We start from the raw sequence: 18,118 nt of genomic DNA on the forward strand, positions 1-18,118 counted from the left end.
GTCGACTTTTCGTTTTCTTTAAGTTCCACAACACCAAACTAGTGTAGGTGGGAGACCTTAGATTCAAAAGTTGTATTCAAAGAATTAAAAAAAAAAAACAAGCCAAAATACGGGGGTGCCAGATCAGGATATGAAAAGGAGTTGAGAATGACATGGCAAGGCCGGGGTTGGTTTGGACGCGGCACTTTGGTCCACCAGTGTGAAATGGGAAAATGCAGCAGGCGCATTGGGAATTGCGAACAGTGTTCTAACATTGGGAAAACTCCTCTGTTTTCTTTTTCCCCCTTTTCTCACCTCGTGTAAAGGCCACGCGTTCTGTTTTGGTCACCTCTACAGCCCTTCAAGGTAGAAGGGGCGGCGGCAGTGCTGAAATTTGAAGCCTTCAGAGGTAGGTGATGGCGTTTTTCCAAGGTTTTTGGTAGCGTCTTTCCTTGTGCTAAATCTGATAAGAGACTCAGGCTCTATGTAGGGGTCGCTGTGTACAACAGCACCTTTTGTTGGGCCCACCAATGATTTGAGGGTATAATTCCCATCTCTATCTGGTGTCCATCTAGGATTTATGCTTCCTCATGGGCGGGCGCTCCCACAGGGCTCTGCTATGGGCGCCCTGTTGCCCTCAAAGGAAAGACTTCGTGGGCATGTGGCCCGTGGGTGCCCAACAAAAGCAGAAGCTGATGTTACAGGGTATCAGCAGTGTATACAGTGCGCCTTTATCTGCCTCAAACGATCTTTGCACTTGATTAACCCAAGTGATCCATGTAGGTATGTGTGCACTGTGAAGTGAAATCTTGAGCAGCCCCCAGCCTCCAGGTACTCCACTCCGTATGTGTACGTGTGTGCTCTCTTTTCATTTGTCTTTAATTGCATCTGATTGACCCTTGGTTTTGCCACCGCCCTTGTCATGTCAAGTTCTCAAATCAACTGCAGAAGAATCAGCTTCCTGGCAAGCTGAGAGGGTTTTTCAAGCCACCTTTGCCTAACTTTTGCATGATGCCTGGCCTATTGGGGTCAAGTTCCAAACCCCACTCAATCCCCCTCTGTTGCAACCAGCAAGCTAGGTAGTGCCACACTATCATTTTTTGCCTCTGGGGTTGGAAACCCGAGGCCTTGTCCCATCTTTTAATCTCTCTCTCACACACAGAGGAGCAGTGTGTAATATGTATCTATACCACACCAAAGTACTGAACTTTGGGCTTTGCAAATAGGGTGCAACTTGACTGTCTATGGGTGCGGATAAGCCTACCCCTTTCTTGGGTTCCAAGTAAGTATGCTGATTTCTGCTTTTACACAAAGGCAGCACAGGTGTAGCCTTTGCTTCCTAGTACAGATTCCATGCAAAGGGGCTTGCTTTTCTCTTGTATGGTAAAGAGGATTGGGCATAGCAGAGCTCACTTCCCACCATGGACATGGACCCAGGAACTTTCCACACAAATGTCATCGGGCCTTCCACCACAATGTTTGCAGTTCCTAGGCTGAGAATATGCCGGTTTCTTCATCAGGGCCGGTGTCATCGGCTGGTCTGACTCGCTACCATTCTGCACCAAGCTCAATGCTTGCGAGCCTCCTAGACCACGAGTTCTACCCTGTAAGTGATGGTTCTGAGCTTGCTCAGTTCCTCAACCATGGTGACCTTGGTACGCTTGCTTCTTTTTGTGATTCAAGGCCCTCTCTTCACCCCAGTAAAGCCCAATCAAGCTCTACGATGATAGACAGAAATCAGCAGAGTTACCCTAACCAGGGCGACTTGATTGGCCAACATTCTTCCTTCACGGGGACAGCAGGCGGTGGCGGTTTCCCGGAGCACATCAACCAAGGTCCTCTCTCTGCAATCCTTGAGCATGGAGGGGAAGAGCCACTAGTGGCACGGTCAAGCCAGCTGAGCCAGACAGAAAGAAGCTCCCACAGATCAATGTTGGCACCCAATTTGCATTTTGATGAGCTGCCTTCAGTGAAGTCCAATCTCATCAGACATAGCAGCTCACCTGCCGATTTTCTGTCAAGGTTAGTTATGGAAGAAATGAGTGAGAGGCCATTGTCTCAGCACATAGGTCCACATGTGCAAACTACACCTCACAGGAATCCTGATGATACTGGAGGTAAAGTTTATTTGCTTACATCTAAAGGGTCACCACGAGCAGTGCCTACCATAAGGAACTGTTATGCGGACACCACCAGCACTTTCAAGGCCAATGATTGCAGTGTAATGTCTGATGAGTTGAAAAGCAATGGTCTGTTGCGACAGAGTAGCTCTCCTGCTGGACTTCTGTCACAATTGTCACTTGATGAGTTTTCTAGTGGTGCTGAGAAGGTGACCATGTCTTCTTTAGCTGGAAAGTTGTCTGCGCAAGGTATCGTTGGCAGAAGAGAGTTAGGTTTGATCCATGGTCATGGAATCGGTGAGTGGGATGAGGTTTCTATTGACTCCGCTATGCAGAAGATTGCAGCTCTTGGGCAAAGGAAGAGAGGAAGGGAAGCCGAAGCCAAGGTGTTCAAAGTCTTGCCAGCAACAGATCCACTGGTAAAACCTCTAAAAGCTTCATCATTTACAATGAAATGTTTTTTGAAGGCACCAAGATGCAAGATATTGATGGCTTCCGAGTGCCTTATTGGTTTTTTTTTTGCGTATGCGTGTGCGTGTGCGTGCGAGAGAGAGAGAGAGAGAGAGAGAGAGAGAGAGAGAGAGAGAGAGAGAGAGAGAAGAACACACGTGTGTGCGCGCGCCTGACTATTGAACTCACACCTTGGGTTCCCAAGGAGGGTTGCAACAACCTACACACGTCTGTACATGACCATGTACTTAAGCTACATGGCGGGGTTTACCAAAAGGAGGGGGGTGGGGTTTGGGAATACCACTTCTGAATGATTGAAACATGGTTGTTGTGCATTTTGTCTTTCCATATAGCAGATGGGCTCGATGGACCATAGCCCTTGTCCACCACCGAGTCATTTAACTATTCCTGGAACTTCAAGTGCTGACAGCATGGCAGTGGATTCGGTCCTTTGTAAATCCCGTGCCAAGAGGGGCTTTGCTACACATCCACGAAGCATTGCAGAACGGGTAAAATAAGTGACTAGACATGGGCTTGAGTATGGCTAGTGTTAAAGAGCAGAGTCTACACAAGTACTTACGCTGGAGCTTCAGCTAGCACCTTTTCTATAACTAACGAGCCGCATAGTTATGTTTTTGTGCAGGTCAGGAGAACGAAGATTAGTGAGCGCATGAAGAAGTTACAAGACCTTGTACCAAACTTGGACAAGGTACCTTTTGAAGCCACTTTTTCCATGTTGCCCCTTGTACACGAGTCTTGAATTAGAAATTGTCCACACTTTTTGCTGATATCATTTCTAAGCTTTCAAGATGTGGTCTGCAACTGCTCACACAAGCTACCATTTTGGCTTTTGGCTTTATACAGCAAGCCCATACTGCTGACATGCTTGATGAGGTTGTAGAGTATGTGAAGCTTCTCCAACACCAGGTTCAGGTGCTTTTTTTTTGAACCAACATATTCAAGCATTGTTTGTACTTCGGACTAGGTGTGTTTACACATCAATGATTGTTGGTTGGGTAAAAGATGGAACACATACGATCTTTTGGCAGGTATTCAAAAAATGGATGGGGGAGACTTCCCGTCCATTGCCTGCCGACCCCCACCCATTGTAGGATGTGCCAGCTTTGTGCCAGGCCAGAAATTGTGTGCAAAGACTCTAATATCTGTCCCTTTAAGCTGGGCTGATGAATTTTGATTTCCATGGTCTCAACTTGTGCAGGAACTCTCAGAGAACAAACATGAGTGTAATGGAACGTGTCAGAAAAAAGAGAACACTTCTCTTGAAATGTAGCCAAAAAAAATAATCTACGCAACCGCAGATGTGCCAGCTGCCTTAGGTTGGCTGTGAAAGTAATGATTGATGAAGACTAGATGTACTTGAATGTATATCGACAATTTTGAATGGTGGTAGGTTTTGTTTCTGAGTAATGAGATAGCCTTAGTGTATGTGTTGTATAAGTGTTTTGTATATAAAGTCTTTGCATCTATACACAAAAGCGTAATTTGCTTAGAAGACTTCAAGTCTTCCTGAAAGGAAAGAGGAATATGATTATTTAAGTCTCAGCCCTTGTGTTGGTGAGATCCTCTAGTTTGGGCCATTAAATGTGCTGGGATATGCCATTCTACAATAGGCTGAGTTTGAGTGCCAATTCAGCATTGTTCATGGTGTGTCATAGAACTGTGACCGGGATCTCAAAAGGGCATGTGGATGTTGCTCTTTTTTCGTGTGTATGCATGTATCTGGGATGTGATCTTTGCAGAACCATCTGGATCTGCAATTTAGTACCCAAGGGTGGCACATCACTTGTGTATACCTTGTTTTTGCCTTCCTTGTTTTAGCTGCAACCACACACAATTCAGTCAGTCATGGTACCCATGCGCACATCAACACCTTTGTGTCTAGTGCACATCACCTTGTACATCTAAGGGTGCACATCCCCTTGTACACAACTGGCAGCCAACACTGCATAGTGCAAGTTCGGATACAGTTACTATCGCGAGGGCACATCGAGCTTACCTTTTGCACCTACAAAGTTGTTTGTCCTAAATAGTTGTGTCCATGGCTTGTCTCTAGATAAAACACAATGAACTAGACTTTTTCATCTCTTGCCTCACTACTTGAAGGCAGATCTGTCCTAAGTGCAGCTGAGTAGTCTTGCAGCCAAATTCCTGCATGTTAATTTTCAATTCAAGGTGGTTTGTTGTGTACTTTAGTTATGGTGTGTTTAGTATGCACCCTGAAGAAGTGTAAAGTACACTTTAAGTATGTTCACTTTTTGTGGGTGAACAGAGAAATTGGAAGAAATGGGGAGAATTTGAGAGGAAACTATGGAAATGGAGGAATTTTGGGAAATTGTAAGAAATTAAGGGTAGAGAGAAGTTTCAATTTTGGGAAAAATTAGAAGAATTTTGGTGTATTAGGTGAAATTGGAGAATTTCTGGGGAATAACACCTCGTAGGAAAAGAGAACACAGTGCTAGATACTCTGACTAGAAGACCTCCGTGTAAAATGTTGTGTCCATAGTTAGATTGTTTGATTGAGGACCAGATTAGAAACTTTATAAGGACAGGTCCTCATTTTGATTTAATCCTCAAGCATTTAGCATAAGTAACTATAAGCTTTTTAGCTTGGAAGTCTGTGATTTATCTTTGGAATCTTATTAGACTTTGTCCTAGATGTACCAAACATTAAAGAAGAATCCTCAAAGATTTTCATGATAAACCTTATTCATGACATGTAGGATTTATAAGACCTATATGAAGTTACACAAGTCATTCTTTGGCTTGGACTCAAGAGAGATGTTGTGAATCATGTAAGAGAGTGCCTATTATGTCAAAGAATTCCTAGGGAAATGGAACTTCTTAACGTTCCAAATCAAAAGTGGGATTCCATTTCTATGGATTTCATCATGAATGACCAATTACTACAGGTGATAGGGGATGGATTTGGAGCAAGCTTTTTTTGACATCCACTCTCTCACTATTACACACGTCTTTTCTCTCTTCTCCCCTCATCCTCCCTCCTTGTAGCCTAGCCTATCCCCAGCCTAGCCCATCCCTCACTCCACTCCACTCCAGTCTCCTCTCTCTCTCTCTCTCTCTCTCTTTCTCTCCCCTATTCCTCTCTCTCTCTCTCTCTCTCTCTCTCTCCTTTATTCCTCTCTCTCTCTCTCTCATCTTCTCTCTCCTCACTCATTAACCTCTCTCTCTCCCCCCTCTCCTCTCAACCTTTGTCTCTCACTCTCCTCCCTCCAACCACTCTCTCTCTCATCTTCTCCCTACTCATTAACCTCTCACTTCCCCCCTCCCCTCCCCTCTCTCTCTCCTTTTCCTTTCTCTCACTCCCTCTTCCTATCCTCAATATTTCTTTCTCTCTCTCTCTCTCTCTCTCTGTCTCCCTATCTCTCTTTACTCTCTTCCTATGGCTCCTCTTTCTTACGCACATATTGATGTTAAAAAAACTTTACATCATGAAAACATAACATTGTTTGTTTCCTTGGTTTGCCTTCCTTGGAAAATTGCTACCATGAAAAAACTTAGGCACATTGTGTCTTCAACTCTAGTATACTTGACTTTGTTCCTGGTGCATGGCTGTCTTCAACTCTAGTAAACACCAGTTGGGATGGGCTTGGGTTTTCTCTCTCTCTCTCTCTCTCTCACAACCTAAGCCCATCCCAAGTGGGCCACTTGGGATGAGACTTGGGTTTTTTTTTCTCCCTCTCTCTATATCTCTCCCCCTCTCTCTCCCCCCCCTCCCCTCTCTCTCTCTCTCTCTCTCTCTCTCTCTGTGCTTTCCCCAAGTGATGAGCTCACCACTTGGGATAGGGCTTGGGGTTTTTTAATTTTAATTTTTAAAATCTCTCTCTCTCTCTGTCTCTCTTTCTCTCTCTCCTATTCCACCATCAAATTTTAAAAATTATTAAAAAAAGTGAAAAATATAAAAAACCCAAGTCCCATCCCAAGTGGCAAGCTCACCACTTGCGATGTGGCTTTGGTTTTTTTTTGTTTTAAAATCTCTCTCTCTCTCTCTCTCTCTCTCTCTCTCTCTCTTATTCCACCATCAAATTTTAAAAAATCATAAAAAAGTGAAAAAACCCCATCCCAAATTGTAAGCTCGTTGCCACTTGGGATGGGGCTTGGGTTCTCTCTCTCTCTCTCTCTCTCTCTCTCTCTCTCTCTCATTCCACTATCATATTTGAAAAATAATAATGAAAAAATAAAAAAAGAGAAAAAAACCCAAGCCCCATCCCAAGTGGCGAGCACACCACTTGGGATAGGGCTTGGGTTTTTTTAAAATCTCCTCTCTTTCTCTCTCTCCCTTGTGCTCATCCCATCTTTGTGCATCTGCAGCCACCCCCCTCGCGCCGCCACCTATCTCTATGCATTTGGTGGTGAGTGCCTCCATCCACCACTATCCTACGCATCCCCCCTATCACCACCCTTGAAGGTGGGACTTAGAGCTTAAGACTATGTCAATTTAATAGAGAGCATACATTTTTGTTGTGGTAGATGTGTTAGAGAGAGAGAGAGAGAGAGAGAGAGAGAGAGAGAGAGAATTTAAAAATAAATTTAAAAAAATAAACCCAAGCCCCATCCCAAGTGGTGAATGGAGCTTGGGGTTATTTTTTCCTTTTTTCACTCATATATATATATATATATATATATATATATATATATATATATATATATATATATATAGAGGAGGGGGTGAGAGAGAGAGTGAAAATTAAATATGGGGCTTGGGGCTTTCCCTCCCCCCCCTTTTTTACCTTTTTTAAAAATTTGATGGCGGAAGAGAGAGAGAGAGAGAGAGAGAGAGAGAGAGAGAGAGAGAGAAATAAAATTAAAAATTAAAAAAATCACAAGTGCCATCAAAAGTGGTGAGCTCGCCACTTGGGAGATGGGGCTTAGGATTTAAAATTTAAAATTAAAAAAATCACATGCGTCATCCCAAGTGGTAAGCTCGCCACTTGGGATGGGGCTTAGGATTTTTATTTTATTTTATTGAAATTCTCTCTCTCTCTCTCTCTCTCTCTCTCTCTCTCAATAAATCAAAAAATAAAATTTAAAAAACATTCGGAAAGTTAAAGTGGTGCTTGATCATAGAGATGGTGATCTATCCTTTTTCATGTTGACGATGCGGTCTTGTACACTCTCAAGCAACACCATGTTAATTACACGAAGAAAACCCTTTACATTTGTTGATGCATAGATAGTGGAGATTATTAAAGCATTGATGTCATGGGAGGTTATATTTTCATGATTGAAATTTACAATCAGACTAGATGCCACATCTTTGTATCAGTGGCCCACCTTGAGAGACATTGATGTCAAGCCCACTTTTAAGTTTCAACAACAAGTTCAAACCAAGGCAGTCATTTTATTCTCGTCAGACCATGATCAATGCATGGTGCATCATTTTGGGTTGTTGACATCCCTCAACCAAGGTGGAGTCAGATATAGAGAGACTACAAGTAATGATGCTCTCATGCCCAATCCGTAGGGATCCCTCTATTCATATTAATTAAGTTTGCAATATGCCTAGTACACACAAATTCATCATTTCAATTGATAACATACATTCAAATGATTCATCTCACATGGAAGAGACACTAGAGGACACAAAAAGATAACCATGGCTAGTCCCAACTTCCTCTATCCACCAATGAGTTGCTTAACATTGAGTGTTGGTATGCATGGACTGTAGGTTAGATAGTATCTGATAGACTTCATGTGGATGTATTACCACCTTTCTAACATACATTCAAATGATTCATCTCACATGGAAGAGACACTAGAGGACACAAAAAGATAACCATGGCTAGTCCCAACTTCCTCTATCCACCAATGAGTTGCTTAACATTGAGTGTTGGTATGCATGGACTGTAGGTTAGATAGTATCTGATAGACTTCATGTGGATGTATTACCACCTTTCTAATACTACACACAATCACAAGTTAACATATTGATTAAGCAGGATCAAAATAACGTCTTTAGGGATGAGTTTTGGCACCTTTACATCCATACAATGTGGGTTCAACCTAGCACACTCCCATCCATAATGAGTATATATAGAGACCACTTTCTCATGGTAAGAGAGGAGGGGTTTATTGAGATTCCCAAATATATAGGGGTTCACTTATTACATGCATTGAGGATTTGTATAAGAAAAGATATCTTTGTGTTTCATTGCACAGGTGACATTTAGATATAGGCAGAAAGGTGAATTTTATAAGAGCACATAGAGAGCTTGGGATGATATGTATGGAGATTGAGGAGAATGCTTTGCTCCTTTGTTTAGCTCGGTATGAGATCTACTTAACTTTGTTGGAGATGGCTATAATGGGCTCCTTGGACATACACATAATTTGGAAGCAACAAGCAATGTTCTTAAATTAGAAAGAGATTTATTTGAGAAGGTGAACATTTATTTGAAGCAAACCATGGAGTAGTGTGTGTAGAAGTTATTACGTGACAAGGAAACCATTTTAGAGGGATCGGAAAACAAGGAAACCATTTTAGGAATGAATTAAGATTTAAGTAGACCTCATTACTACTACTTAGTTGATTGTCGTTATTGTAATATTTCTATAAACATCATATTATTATTTTATTATTGTTACACATGTTCATGTATATCAATTTGTGCATTTCAATTTGATATTAGATCAATTTGATATCAGATCATCATTACTTCACATGCTGATAAAGAATCAAAATCAACGACAGAACCTTCTGGCACACATTTTAGTATTCTTTTGAATCACCAATATGTAGAAGGGGATTTTAGTCCACAAATGCCCATCATACTTTTGCTCTATTCCATATGTGGAATTCACTTTTCCCATTGTAGCGGGAAACTAAAAAATGAGATTCCCATTATAATGAGATTCCCATATGTGGAATTCACTTTTCCCATTGTAGCGGGAAACTAAAAAATGAGATTCCCATTATAATGACGTGGTAGCTCTGACACCATCTTAAAGCATTTACCAAGGCTAGATAAATGAGTTTTAAGAATGTTGCTTTTCTTGTGATTCAGAATCACAGGTACTATACTTTTTTGTTCATTCCCACTAGGAAAATTTTGGTGACAAGGAGACTTACTGTGGTTTTTTGAGGGACTCTCTAAATCCACAACATTAGGGGTTTTCAAAGTGCTAGCTTCCTTTGATTGCCTACCAATAACAACATGCTTCTTGGACAAGGTAGCATCAAGAACAAAATGGAGGTCACCTCAATATCACTTTGTCCTACCATCAGAACATGCATAGTTGTGTCCTCATCTTCATCCAACACAGCATTGAAACTTGACATTTGATAACCATTGGGGAAGAGATTTTTCCAAATATGCTTGACTAACAATGAGTTTACCATTCTGCAAAGACACATGCTCGGAAACCAATGGTTTATTAGAATGAAACTGAATCAAGGCCTCCATACTATGCAAAGATTTGGATGCAATTGAAGAAAGTGTAGAAGCTTGCAAAATGGTTTGATAGAATGTAGGGAAAACTTAGGAAACTGAAAAGAGATTCCAAAATTTCAATGCCATTAATTTGGCTTTAAGAACACATTTTATGTGCGCATTATATAATGTCAAAATATTTAAGATGTTCAAGATTAATTACTAAAATAATAATATTTTTATATTAATTTTTAAAAAATATTAATTTTCTATAGTACATCATAAATATTAATAATGTACTAATGTTAATATTAATATATTTAATGTACTAATGTTAATATTAAAATTAGTACATTATAATGTACTAATGTTAATATTAATATATTTAGTTCTAGTGCAAAGGTAAATCAACATCGATTCTAACTAATATTTTCAAACACATCGATCCTAAAGAATATTTTACATCTGCTCATAACTGACGCAACTGCCAAAATACAAAATTAATGATTGACGACACTGCCAAAAAAGAAAATAATAACTTATGACACTCCCAAACAGAAAATAATAACTAATGACGGCCAAAATAATAACTAATGACCGTATCTTGCAAAATCTGGTTATTTATAACTTACTTTTTGCAAGATACCCTAGATCTACTTTACAAAATTAACAAAATTAATCAACTTGCAAATTCCTTCCTAGGGTTTAAGAGCCACGAGTATTTTTACTTTCATGAGCCAACCTTCCATGCCTTCCAAGGTATTATTCCATATTTAGGCTATAGATTAATAATTAATAGATTAATAATCTCTCTCTCATGAAGCGTCGTGAAGATTAATAGATTAATAATCTCTCTCTCTCTCTCTCGTGATTTATTTTCCACATTAATTATCAATAGATTAATTAATAATTAATCTATTAATAGATTAATTATTAATTAATTAATTAATTATTAATAGATTATATATATATATATATATATATATATATATTCTCTCTCTCTCTCTCTCTCTCTCTCTCTCTCTCTCGTGAAGCAGGACAAAGACCGTCGTGGACTCAAGGTGCAAGTGAAGCGTGTGAAGGTAAGGGGTCGATAAGCTACCTGGCTATGCAAGGGGTTGATAAGCGGCCTCCACAAAGAAAAGGGGGCTCCTAGAGCCCCCATAAGCTGCCTAAAGGGGCTCCTAGAGTGCCCCCTATGATCTGCGCTAGCGCAGATCATTAGGGGAGCTCTAGGAGCCCCCTTTTTTCCTAGCGCAGATCATCAGGGGGGGCTCTAGGAGCCCCTTTCTTCTGGTCGTCTCTAGATGTGCGAGAGGGTCGATAATAACGTGCAATGGGCCACCCACCATACACTGACTCATGCTAGGTTTTTCTTCCACTTGTCTCTAGATGCCCGAGAGGGTCGACAAGCTGCCCGCTGCCGAGAGGGTTGATAAGCAGCCTCCACAAAAAAGGGGGCCCTAGGTTTTCTTCCGCTCGTCCTCTCTAGATGCCCGAGAGGGTCAACAAGCTGTCTCCACAAAAAAAGGGGTCTCCTAGAGCCCCCCCTTTTTATCTTCCACAAGGATCCAATGGACTTCTCATATGATCTAGTCATGCCAGTCTCATCAAGGTTTTATACAACTTCCCATTCCATGATGCATTGCAAATGCAGTGGTGGTATAAGATGGATCACATGCATAGCAATTACCCGGCCACCATTCCACACTTCGCTTCTATACAAGGCTAGAAACATCATGTCCAGCAGGCCGCACACTTGCCTTGACCAAAAGCATTGCTATATACGATTTGCCACAAATATATACCTCCACATTGATTTCTCACAAAAGCTATGGTAGAAAATCCATGTTGCTTTTTTCACCATAAATTCATGATTGTTTAGATCCTTCTATTGATTTTATATGAACTACTAAACTACACATTATATTTGCTTACTTTTTACAGGGGTAGAGCGATTGATCTTGAAGGAGAGTGAATCATGGGACGACGAGGAATGAAATCTATAGCAAGAGGTACTTGGCACTTACTTTTAGATGATGCACATATTTTGCATGTATTTTGCGAGTAATCGACATTGTGTTGTAGGTAGCAAAAGCTATGGACTTCAATCTGGCCCTTCAGGTAAAACCGTGAGCGAGGAGGCCACCTCTCGGTCGCAATAGGGAGAATGTGACAAAGACCGAGCCTACTATAACCAGTGAGCCAGGGGCTCTTAGTGAGGGAGAGCCTGATCGACCCCCCAGGGTGATGATCATCATCATGTGGAAACGGGTGGTGGAGATGATGCTATTGTGGAAGCAGAAGGGGAGACATGTGATCAAGGCAGGGAGGTTGGGGAGAATGAGAGAGCTCCTCCTCATGTGAGAGTGCTGGAAAAAAGGAAATAGATTTTGGATTGTTGCAAGATGTTTTGGGGGAATTCCATGTTCGGAGAGCGACATAGCCACCTCTTGTACCATTGTGCAAGCTTATACCCATTGAGGCAATTCGTACAACTAGTGAGGTGTCAAACCTTCACGATGGTTGGCTATGTGTCTACACAAGCACCATTCTTAGTCTATGCGCAGGCTTGGGAGTGATGAATTCCTTCATGTCACAAACCTTGATCGCGGCTGGAGTGGGGACCGACATGGAATCTAGTGAATGATCAATTTAAAAGTGAGTTGGATGGTGAGTGGGAGGATCTAAAGGGCAAGAAATTTTTTGTGTGGGATGGGAATCATAGGCTTAAGGCATGGTTTGCTCGGATTCGTGAAGGTAAAACATTCTGACCTTCTGATTCTTTAATTCTTGAAAATTGATTTTTTAAAACTCATTTAAGACTTTGGGCTTTTGTCATTACATGTAGCTTATGAGCACTATTATCATTGTCATGTGAGAGTAAGGTGCCAGTTCATTGAGGTGGACAAACAAAAAGAGGGGGAACTACTACTTGCTTTGAAATCCAACAACTTTGTCGCAATGAAGTTTTCTTGTTTCAAAAGTTCAGCCTAGCAGATAAGTCTTCTCTTCTTGAGCTCTTGGCGCTGAAGAGGATAGAAGATGGGTTGAAGTAGATATGGCGGTTGAAAAGAGGAATAACAATCCATGGTACACCGCCCCGGCTACTGTTTTATCATAGCTTGTGTGGAAGGTAAGACATACAATATTATGTCAAGAATGATGTTCTTCGTGTGATTTGAAAAATAATTATAAAATCTTATTGTTTGGGATGTTTTCTTGTTATTCCATCATGAATGCAAGTTGACTTTACACATGCCATTAAGAAAGCTATGGCCTCTTTCACATGAATATAATCAACAATACATGAAGGCAGTTAGGGGTGTGGAGACTAACTTTCGGGATCGTGCATATAAGATGCTCCATGTTGCTAACCTAGGAAATGGTGAAGCAACATTGGAGCTAGAGAAGCAACCACAAAAATGGAGGAATCTTCCAAACGTCTTGTGTATAGGTAATACTTAAGCCTTGAACTCTGTTATATTTTTGCTTTATACATGTATATACATATTAATGAAACTTGTGCATAAAACTCTTGGACAGAGGGATACGTCACTTATGTAGACAATTTGTGTTTGTAAGGACCCCTGAAGCTATTAGGCCATGGACAGATATGGATAGTGAGGAGTGTATGTACCCTTCCACATGGAGAGAGAGGGACATAAGTCAATGGGAGCTTAATGTATGTCCTTGGTGGTTGGATTATCCATTCGGACAGATACATACAAGTGAGCATGAGTTATGGACAGGTATTGTGTTCTTGTAACATATTACAATGTGTTACAATAAATGTCTTTTTGTAAATCTCATGTTTATTTGTTTAATCATATGGTTGAAGCTTATGAGGCTTATCAAGAAGTATTAGACAATCAAGAGAGAGATGAAAACTTCGAAGATGATGGTCCACAACCTCCAATGGAAGAAGATCCACAACCTCCAATGGAGGAGGGCTCGATGGCAAAGAAAAGACCTCCACAGATGGCAGAATCATCTCGTTCTTGTGAAGTTCGAAGCAAGAAAGGGCTCGACTTTCATATGGGAGGAAAACAAGACAAAGAGACACCAAGAGCAACACACCAAAATGGTATAAAAATTTGCTACATGTTTAATTTTGATGCAAAAAAATTGGCACTCATGGAATAAATGTGGATATTGTAGATGTGCACTATTTCACACGTGGACGTGATTATGGAAGATGTCACGATGCATATTGAGGCAACATAGATGTGAGGACTTCAGTTAATACAACTTAGTCTTAACTTAGTTGGATATTAATCGTATTAACTTTCATTACATATTGTTGGTTACAGGATTGATGCTTTTTTGGGCAAGGTTAATGCTAAGGACCTCTCACATCATGGTGCTCCGTGTGTAGAGGTGGCCTGATTGGTTTGGGCTGACTTTCCCAAAACGGGCTTGGCAGTTGAGTTGTTGCCAGATCTAGGTTGCCCAAATTGGAATGTGTTCTCTAGGGACTTGTCTGCCACCACAGTAACACGGTTTGTTGCATCCTTCACAGCTGACGAAGGATGGTATGTGACTTGCAGCTTGGCAGATCATTTCCTACCATATTCCTACATGCAAAGAAGGGAGGATTCACTCTACATAGAACATACACAGTTCTTGTAGAGTATGGTTACTTATTGGAGTGTGGAGAAGAGGTAAACAATAGAGCCTAAACTTATTTAATATATATGCGTTGTCTCTATCACATATTCTCACGTATTATTGCTACAAAATTTTGTATGGTGTGGTGCTCCTTCTAGGTGTGAACCTTATTGATGGGGGTCTTTTGACGAGGTAAGCATGCACTCCCAAAAATGGATCGGGAGGCAGGCGAGAAGATATCAAAGCAGTATGTTGCATGAGTCAAGCCATCAACTCTCCTTTGAACGAACAAAGGTGGGGGGTTCTTACATACGTGGGGGTGTAGAAAGAACGAAGCATTTCTACAAGTAAGTCCAAAACCGATCTATTTGAATATAAATGAATGGTCTTTTATAGGATTGATGAAAGCAATGATCTTTATGGTTGATAGGTGGCTTGTCAGTACCTTCACGGTAACTTGAGATTGTGTTATTGATGTCTTTGCCAGATGTGGAGAGTTGGGACGCCAATGCAAGGACTTGCATTGCCATTGTCTTTTCGTTGAGGGAGACACATATCTTGCACACAATGTCCTCATGGATCTTCCATGTGATCCAAAAGATGAGTGAACTTTATCCTATTTTAACATACAACTATATTACATGGATGTTTTTTGTTTTACATAAGCTTATGGTTTGGATTTGGTGTGATATCCATAAGCTTCCTATGAGCTTATGGTTCTCATTTTCGTGTTATGCACATCGTGTGTATGGATAGCTCATGGTTTGGATTTGGTGTGATATCCATAAGCTTCCTATGAGCTTGTGGTTTTCATTTTGGTGTTATACATATCATGTATATATGGATAGCTCAATTTGTGATTAGTCAAGAAGACTGATCGTGAAGACTGATCGTGTATACATGGATATATAAGGATTTTTTGATACATGGATATTTTGGACGTCATAAGCATCCTGGACCCCATTTTGGTGTTATGTGCATCATGTATATATGGATAGCTCAATTTTTTATTAGTCTTTTTGGTGGGCTTCCTATTACATGAATATATAAGGATATTGTGGGTTGTGTGCACATGGTTAATAGTTGTGAGTTTTTGTATTTCATAAGCTTATAAGCCTATGGTTTGGATTTGGTGTCTTCCTACGAGCTTGTGATTCTCATTTTGGAATTATGCACAAGCTTGCTTATGGTTTGGATTTGGTGTGATAATGCATAAGATTTCTATGTGCTTGTGGTTTTTATTTTGGTGTTATGCATGTATATATGGATAGCTCATTGTTTTGATTTAGTGAGATATGCATAAGCATCCTATGAGCTTGTGGACCTCATTTTGGTGTTATCTGCATCATGTATATTTGGATATTACATGAATATATAAGGATATTGTGGGTTGTATATACATGGTTAGTAGCTTTAGTTTTGTGATTCTTAAGCTTATAAGCTTATGGTTTGGATTTGGTGTGATATGCATAAGCTTCCTACTACGAGCTTATGGTTCTCATTTTGGTAGTATGCACAAGCTTGCTTATGGTTTGGATTTGGTATGATGTGCTTATGGTTTTTATTTTGGTGCTATGTGTGTATATATGGATAGCTCATTGTTTCGATTTGGTGAGATATGCATAAGCATCCGATGAGCTTGTGGACCTCATTTTGGTGTTATGTGCATCATGTATGTATATACATGTATGTATATATGCATAGCTCAATTTTTTATTAGTCATTTTGGTGGGCTGCCACATTACATGAATATATGAGGATATTGTGGGTTGTATGTACATGACTATGGAGGTTGGTAGCTTTGAGTTTTTGTAATTTCATAAGCTTATAAGCTTATGGTTATGAAAAAGCTTGCAAAATCCTCGGCAGATGCCAAAAAAGCTCGCAAGAAAATACTTGCAAAAAAATAAAACCCTATGTAGAAGTAATGATGAAGGACAATAAATATAATAAGGTTATAGATAAGCAGATAGAGGACTTTATCAAAGAGAATCAACTCAGTCCACAAGACATCCAGGCAAAATAGTTAATGAGGCAAATATCACACAGAGGATACTCAACCATTTATAAGACTTTACAGGCAAAGATGAAGGGATCTAGTATGAAAGGATCATTATTATCAAACCCTCTTCAGTAAAAGAAATGCGAAAACAAATAAATAAAGAGGTACTACAAGCATTGGAAACCCCATTGTCAATCGAAGAAGACGATTAGTGCAAAACCTAAAATATAGCCAATGGAAGTGCATTCATGACGCAATAGTAGACCACGCAGACAATGGTTAACCAAGATCACTTAAGGCCAATGTGTGGAAATCTTTAGACAGTATATTTAAGTTATGTGATTTAAAAGTGTGGACTATGAAGGACCATGAGACCTTTCAAGCAATGTTAGATGAGTTCAAGAGATCAATGATTTTTGCATGGATCAACACATCACCCACTATATTGTATTTGATTCATTATGCATTGAACTAGTTCTAAAATTGTATGTTGAGAAATTTAGTAATTAAAGTATTATTTTATTCTTTTATAGCATATCATCTAACTACAATCATACTCCTTAGTTTACAAAGAAGCTTGGTATTTTATCAATATGGTCAACCCAAGGAATGGAGAAAACACATTATCAAGCACACACTAGGTATTTCAAAGAAGCTTGGTATTTTATCAATATGGTCAACCCAAGGAATGGAGAAAACACATTATCATAGGTATTTCAATCATACGAGACATAGTGGAGGAGCAGAGAAAGCTAACAGTTTAGAGGAATTTCATCGATGGATATATAGGAAGCTTGTACACAAAGCCCAAAATAAGAAGCAGTTCAAAGCATTCAAAATTAACCAAAAGCAGTGAAACTTTTATAAATAGAGAAAAAAGCAAGATATATGGAGGAGATCTAATGCAAGTATTAAGCATGCTGGATGGCCGACAAAGAAAACAAGGACATGGAAAGATTTGGATACCCATAGATCCATGATTAACAGTTTTACTTCAGAATTGAACATAGCTTGAAGTGTCATTGTATTACATCAAAGAGCTAATTATTACAAGAGATAGAAGTCTACTACTACTTTTGATCCTGCGCTAACTAGCATCCTCTGGTGTGTGAAGCCTTGCCCTCTTTAAAGATGGCTCGGCATCATCTTGCAATTGTAAAACTGGTGAAACTCTTGATCTTTTAGATCTGAGAAGCTCCCTTTTTCCATATTTACTCCTTAGAGCATACACTTTGGGGCCTTTCCCAAATATTTTCATCGCTTCTTGAAGCATGACTTTATATGCATTCCACCTAATGGGATATCTGCTAAGAAATCTAGATAATGTTTGATTGCAAATAGTGGGAATTATGTGTTGAGGAATTTTTTGTGGAATATAATGAATTGTGGAAATTTCAATCTCTTAATGTACTTGAAACAATGTCATGATTGGTTGCAGAAGAGTAAGGGTGTCTAAAAATCACAATTGGTTGCACAAGAGCAAGAGTGTCTAATAATCATGCTACCAATAATGCATGTGGGAGTGCTTTATTATACTGATGTCAACG

At 40.0% G+C, this 18,118-nt stretch overlaps 2 protein-coding genes across 20 annotated transcripts; both read left to right on the forward strand.

The window, feature by feature from the left end:
- Window positions 1-224: 224 nt before the first annotated feature.
- Window positions 225-3,977, forward strand: LOC147640813 (uncharacterized). Of its 2 annotated transcripts, XM_086815537.1 has the most exons (6): window positions 225-388; window positions 555-2,518; window positions 2,906-3,058; window positions 3,193-3,258; window positions 3,414-3,482; window positions 3,769-3,977. In XM_086815537.1, the coding sequence occupies exons 2-6, from the start codon at window positions 1,481-1,483 to the stop codon at window positions 3,838-3,840; spliced, it is 1,398 nt and encodes a 465-aa protein (XP_086671663.1). In that variant the 5' UTR covers window positions 225-388; window positions 555-1,480; the 3' UTR covers window positions 3,841-3,977. The 2 variants fall into 2 exon arrangements, with proteins under 2 accessions (XP_086671663.1, XP_086671653.1); XM_086815527.1 differs by lacking the exon at window positions 225-388 and having other exon boundaries at window positions 618-2,518; window positions 2,903-3,058.
- A 7,002-nt stretch (window positions 3,978-10,979) lies between these two features.
- On the forward strand, window positions 10,980-15,496 carry LOC147640814 (uncharacterized). 18 transcript variants are annotated; one of them, XM_086815610.1, is made up of 12 exons: window positions 11,099-11,573; window positions 11,906-11,973; window positions 12,047-12,718; window positions 12,810-13,094; window positions 13,205-13,415; window positions 13,555-13,710; window positions 13,800-14,045; window positions 14,120-14,187; window positions 14,272-14,383; window positions 14,509-14,622; window positions 14,728-14,916; window positions 15,057-15,496. In XM_086815610.1, the coding sequence occupies exons 5-8, from the start codon at window positions 13,217-13,219 to the stop codon at window positions 14,173-14,175; spliced, it is 657 nt and encodes a 218-aa protein (XP_086671736.1). In that variant the 5' UTR covers window positions 11,099-11,573; window positions 11,906-11,973; window positions 12,047-12,718; window positions 12,810-13,094; window positions 13,205-13,216; the 3' UTR covers window positions 14,176-14,187; window positions 14,272-14,383; window positions 14,509-14,622; window positions 14,728-14,916; window positions 15,057-15,496. The 18 variants fall into 18 exon arrangements, with proteins under 18 accessions (XP_086671692.1, XP_086671736.1, XP_086671785.1 ...); XM_086815659.1 differs by having other exon boundaries at window positions 13,505-13,710; window positions 14,272-14,622; XM_086815626.1 differs by lacking the exon at window positions 14,272-14,383 and having other exon boundaries at window positions 14,120-14,199.
- The last annotated feature ends 2,622 nt before the right edge of the window (window positions 15,497-18,118 follow it).

The sequence above is a fragment of the Cibotium barometz genome, chromosome 2, assembly GCF_041138505.1.
Source record: "Cibotium barometz isolate CiBa-2024 chromosome 2, ASM4113850v1, whole genome shotgun sequence".
In the NCBI taxonomy this organism is placed as follows: Eukaryota; Viridiplantae; Streptophyta; class Polypodiopsida; order Cyatheales; family Cibotiaceae; genus Cibotium; species Cibotium barometz.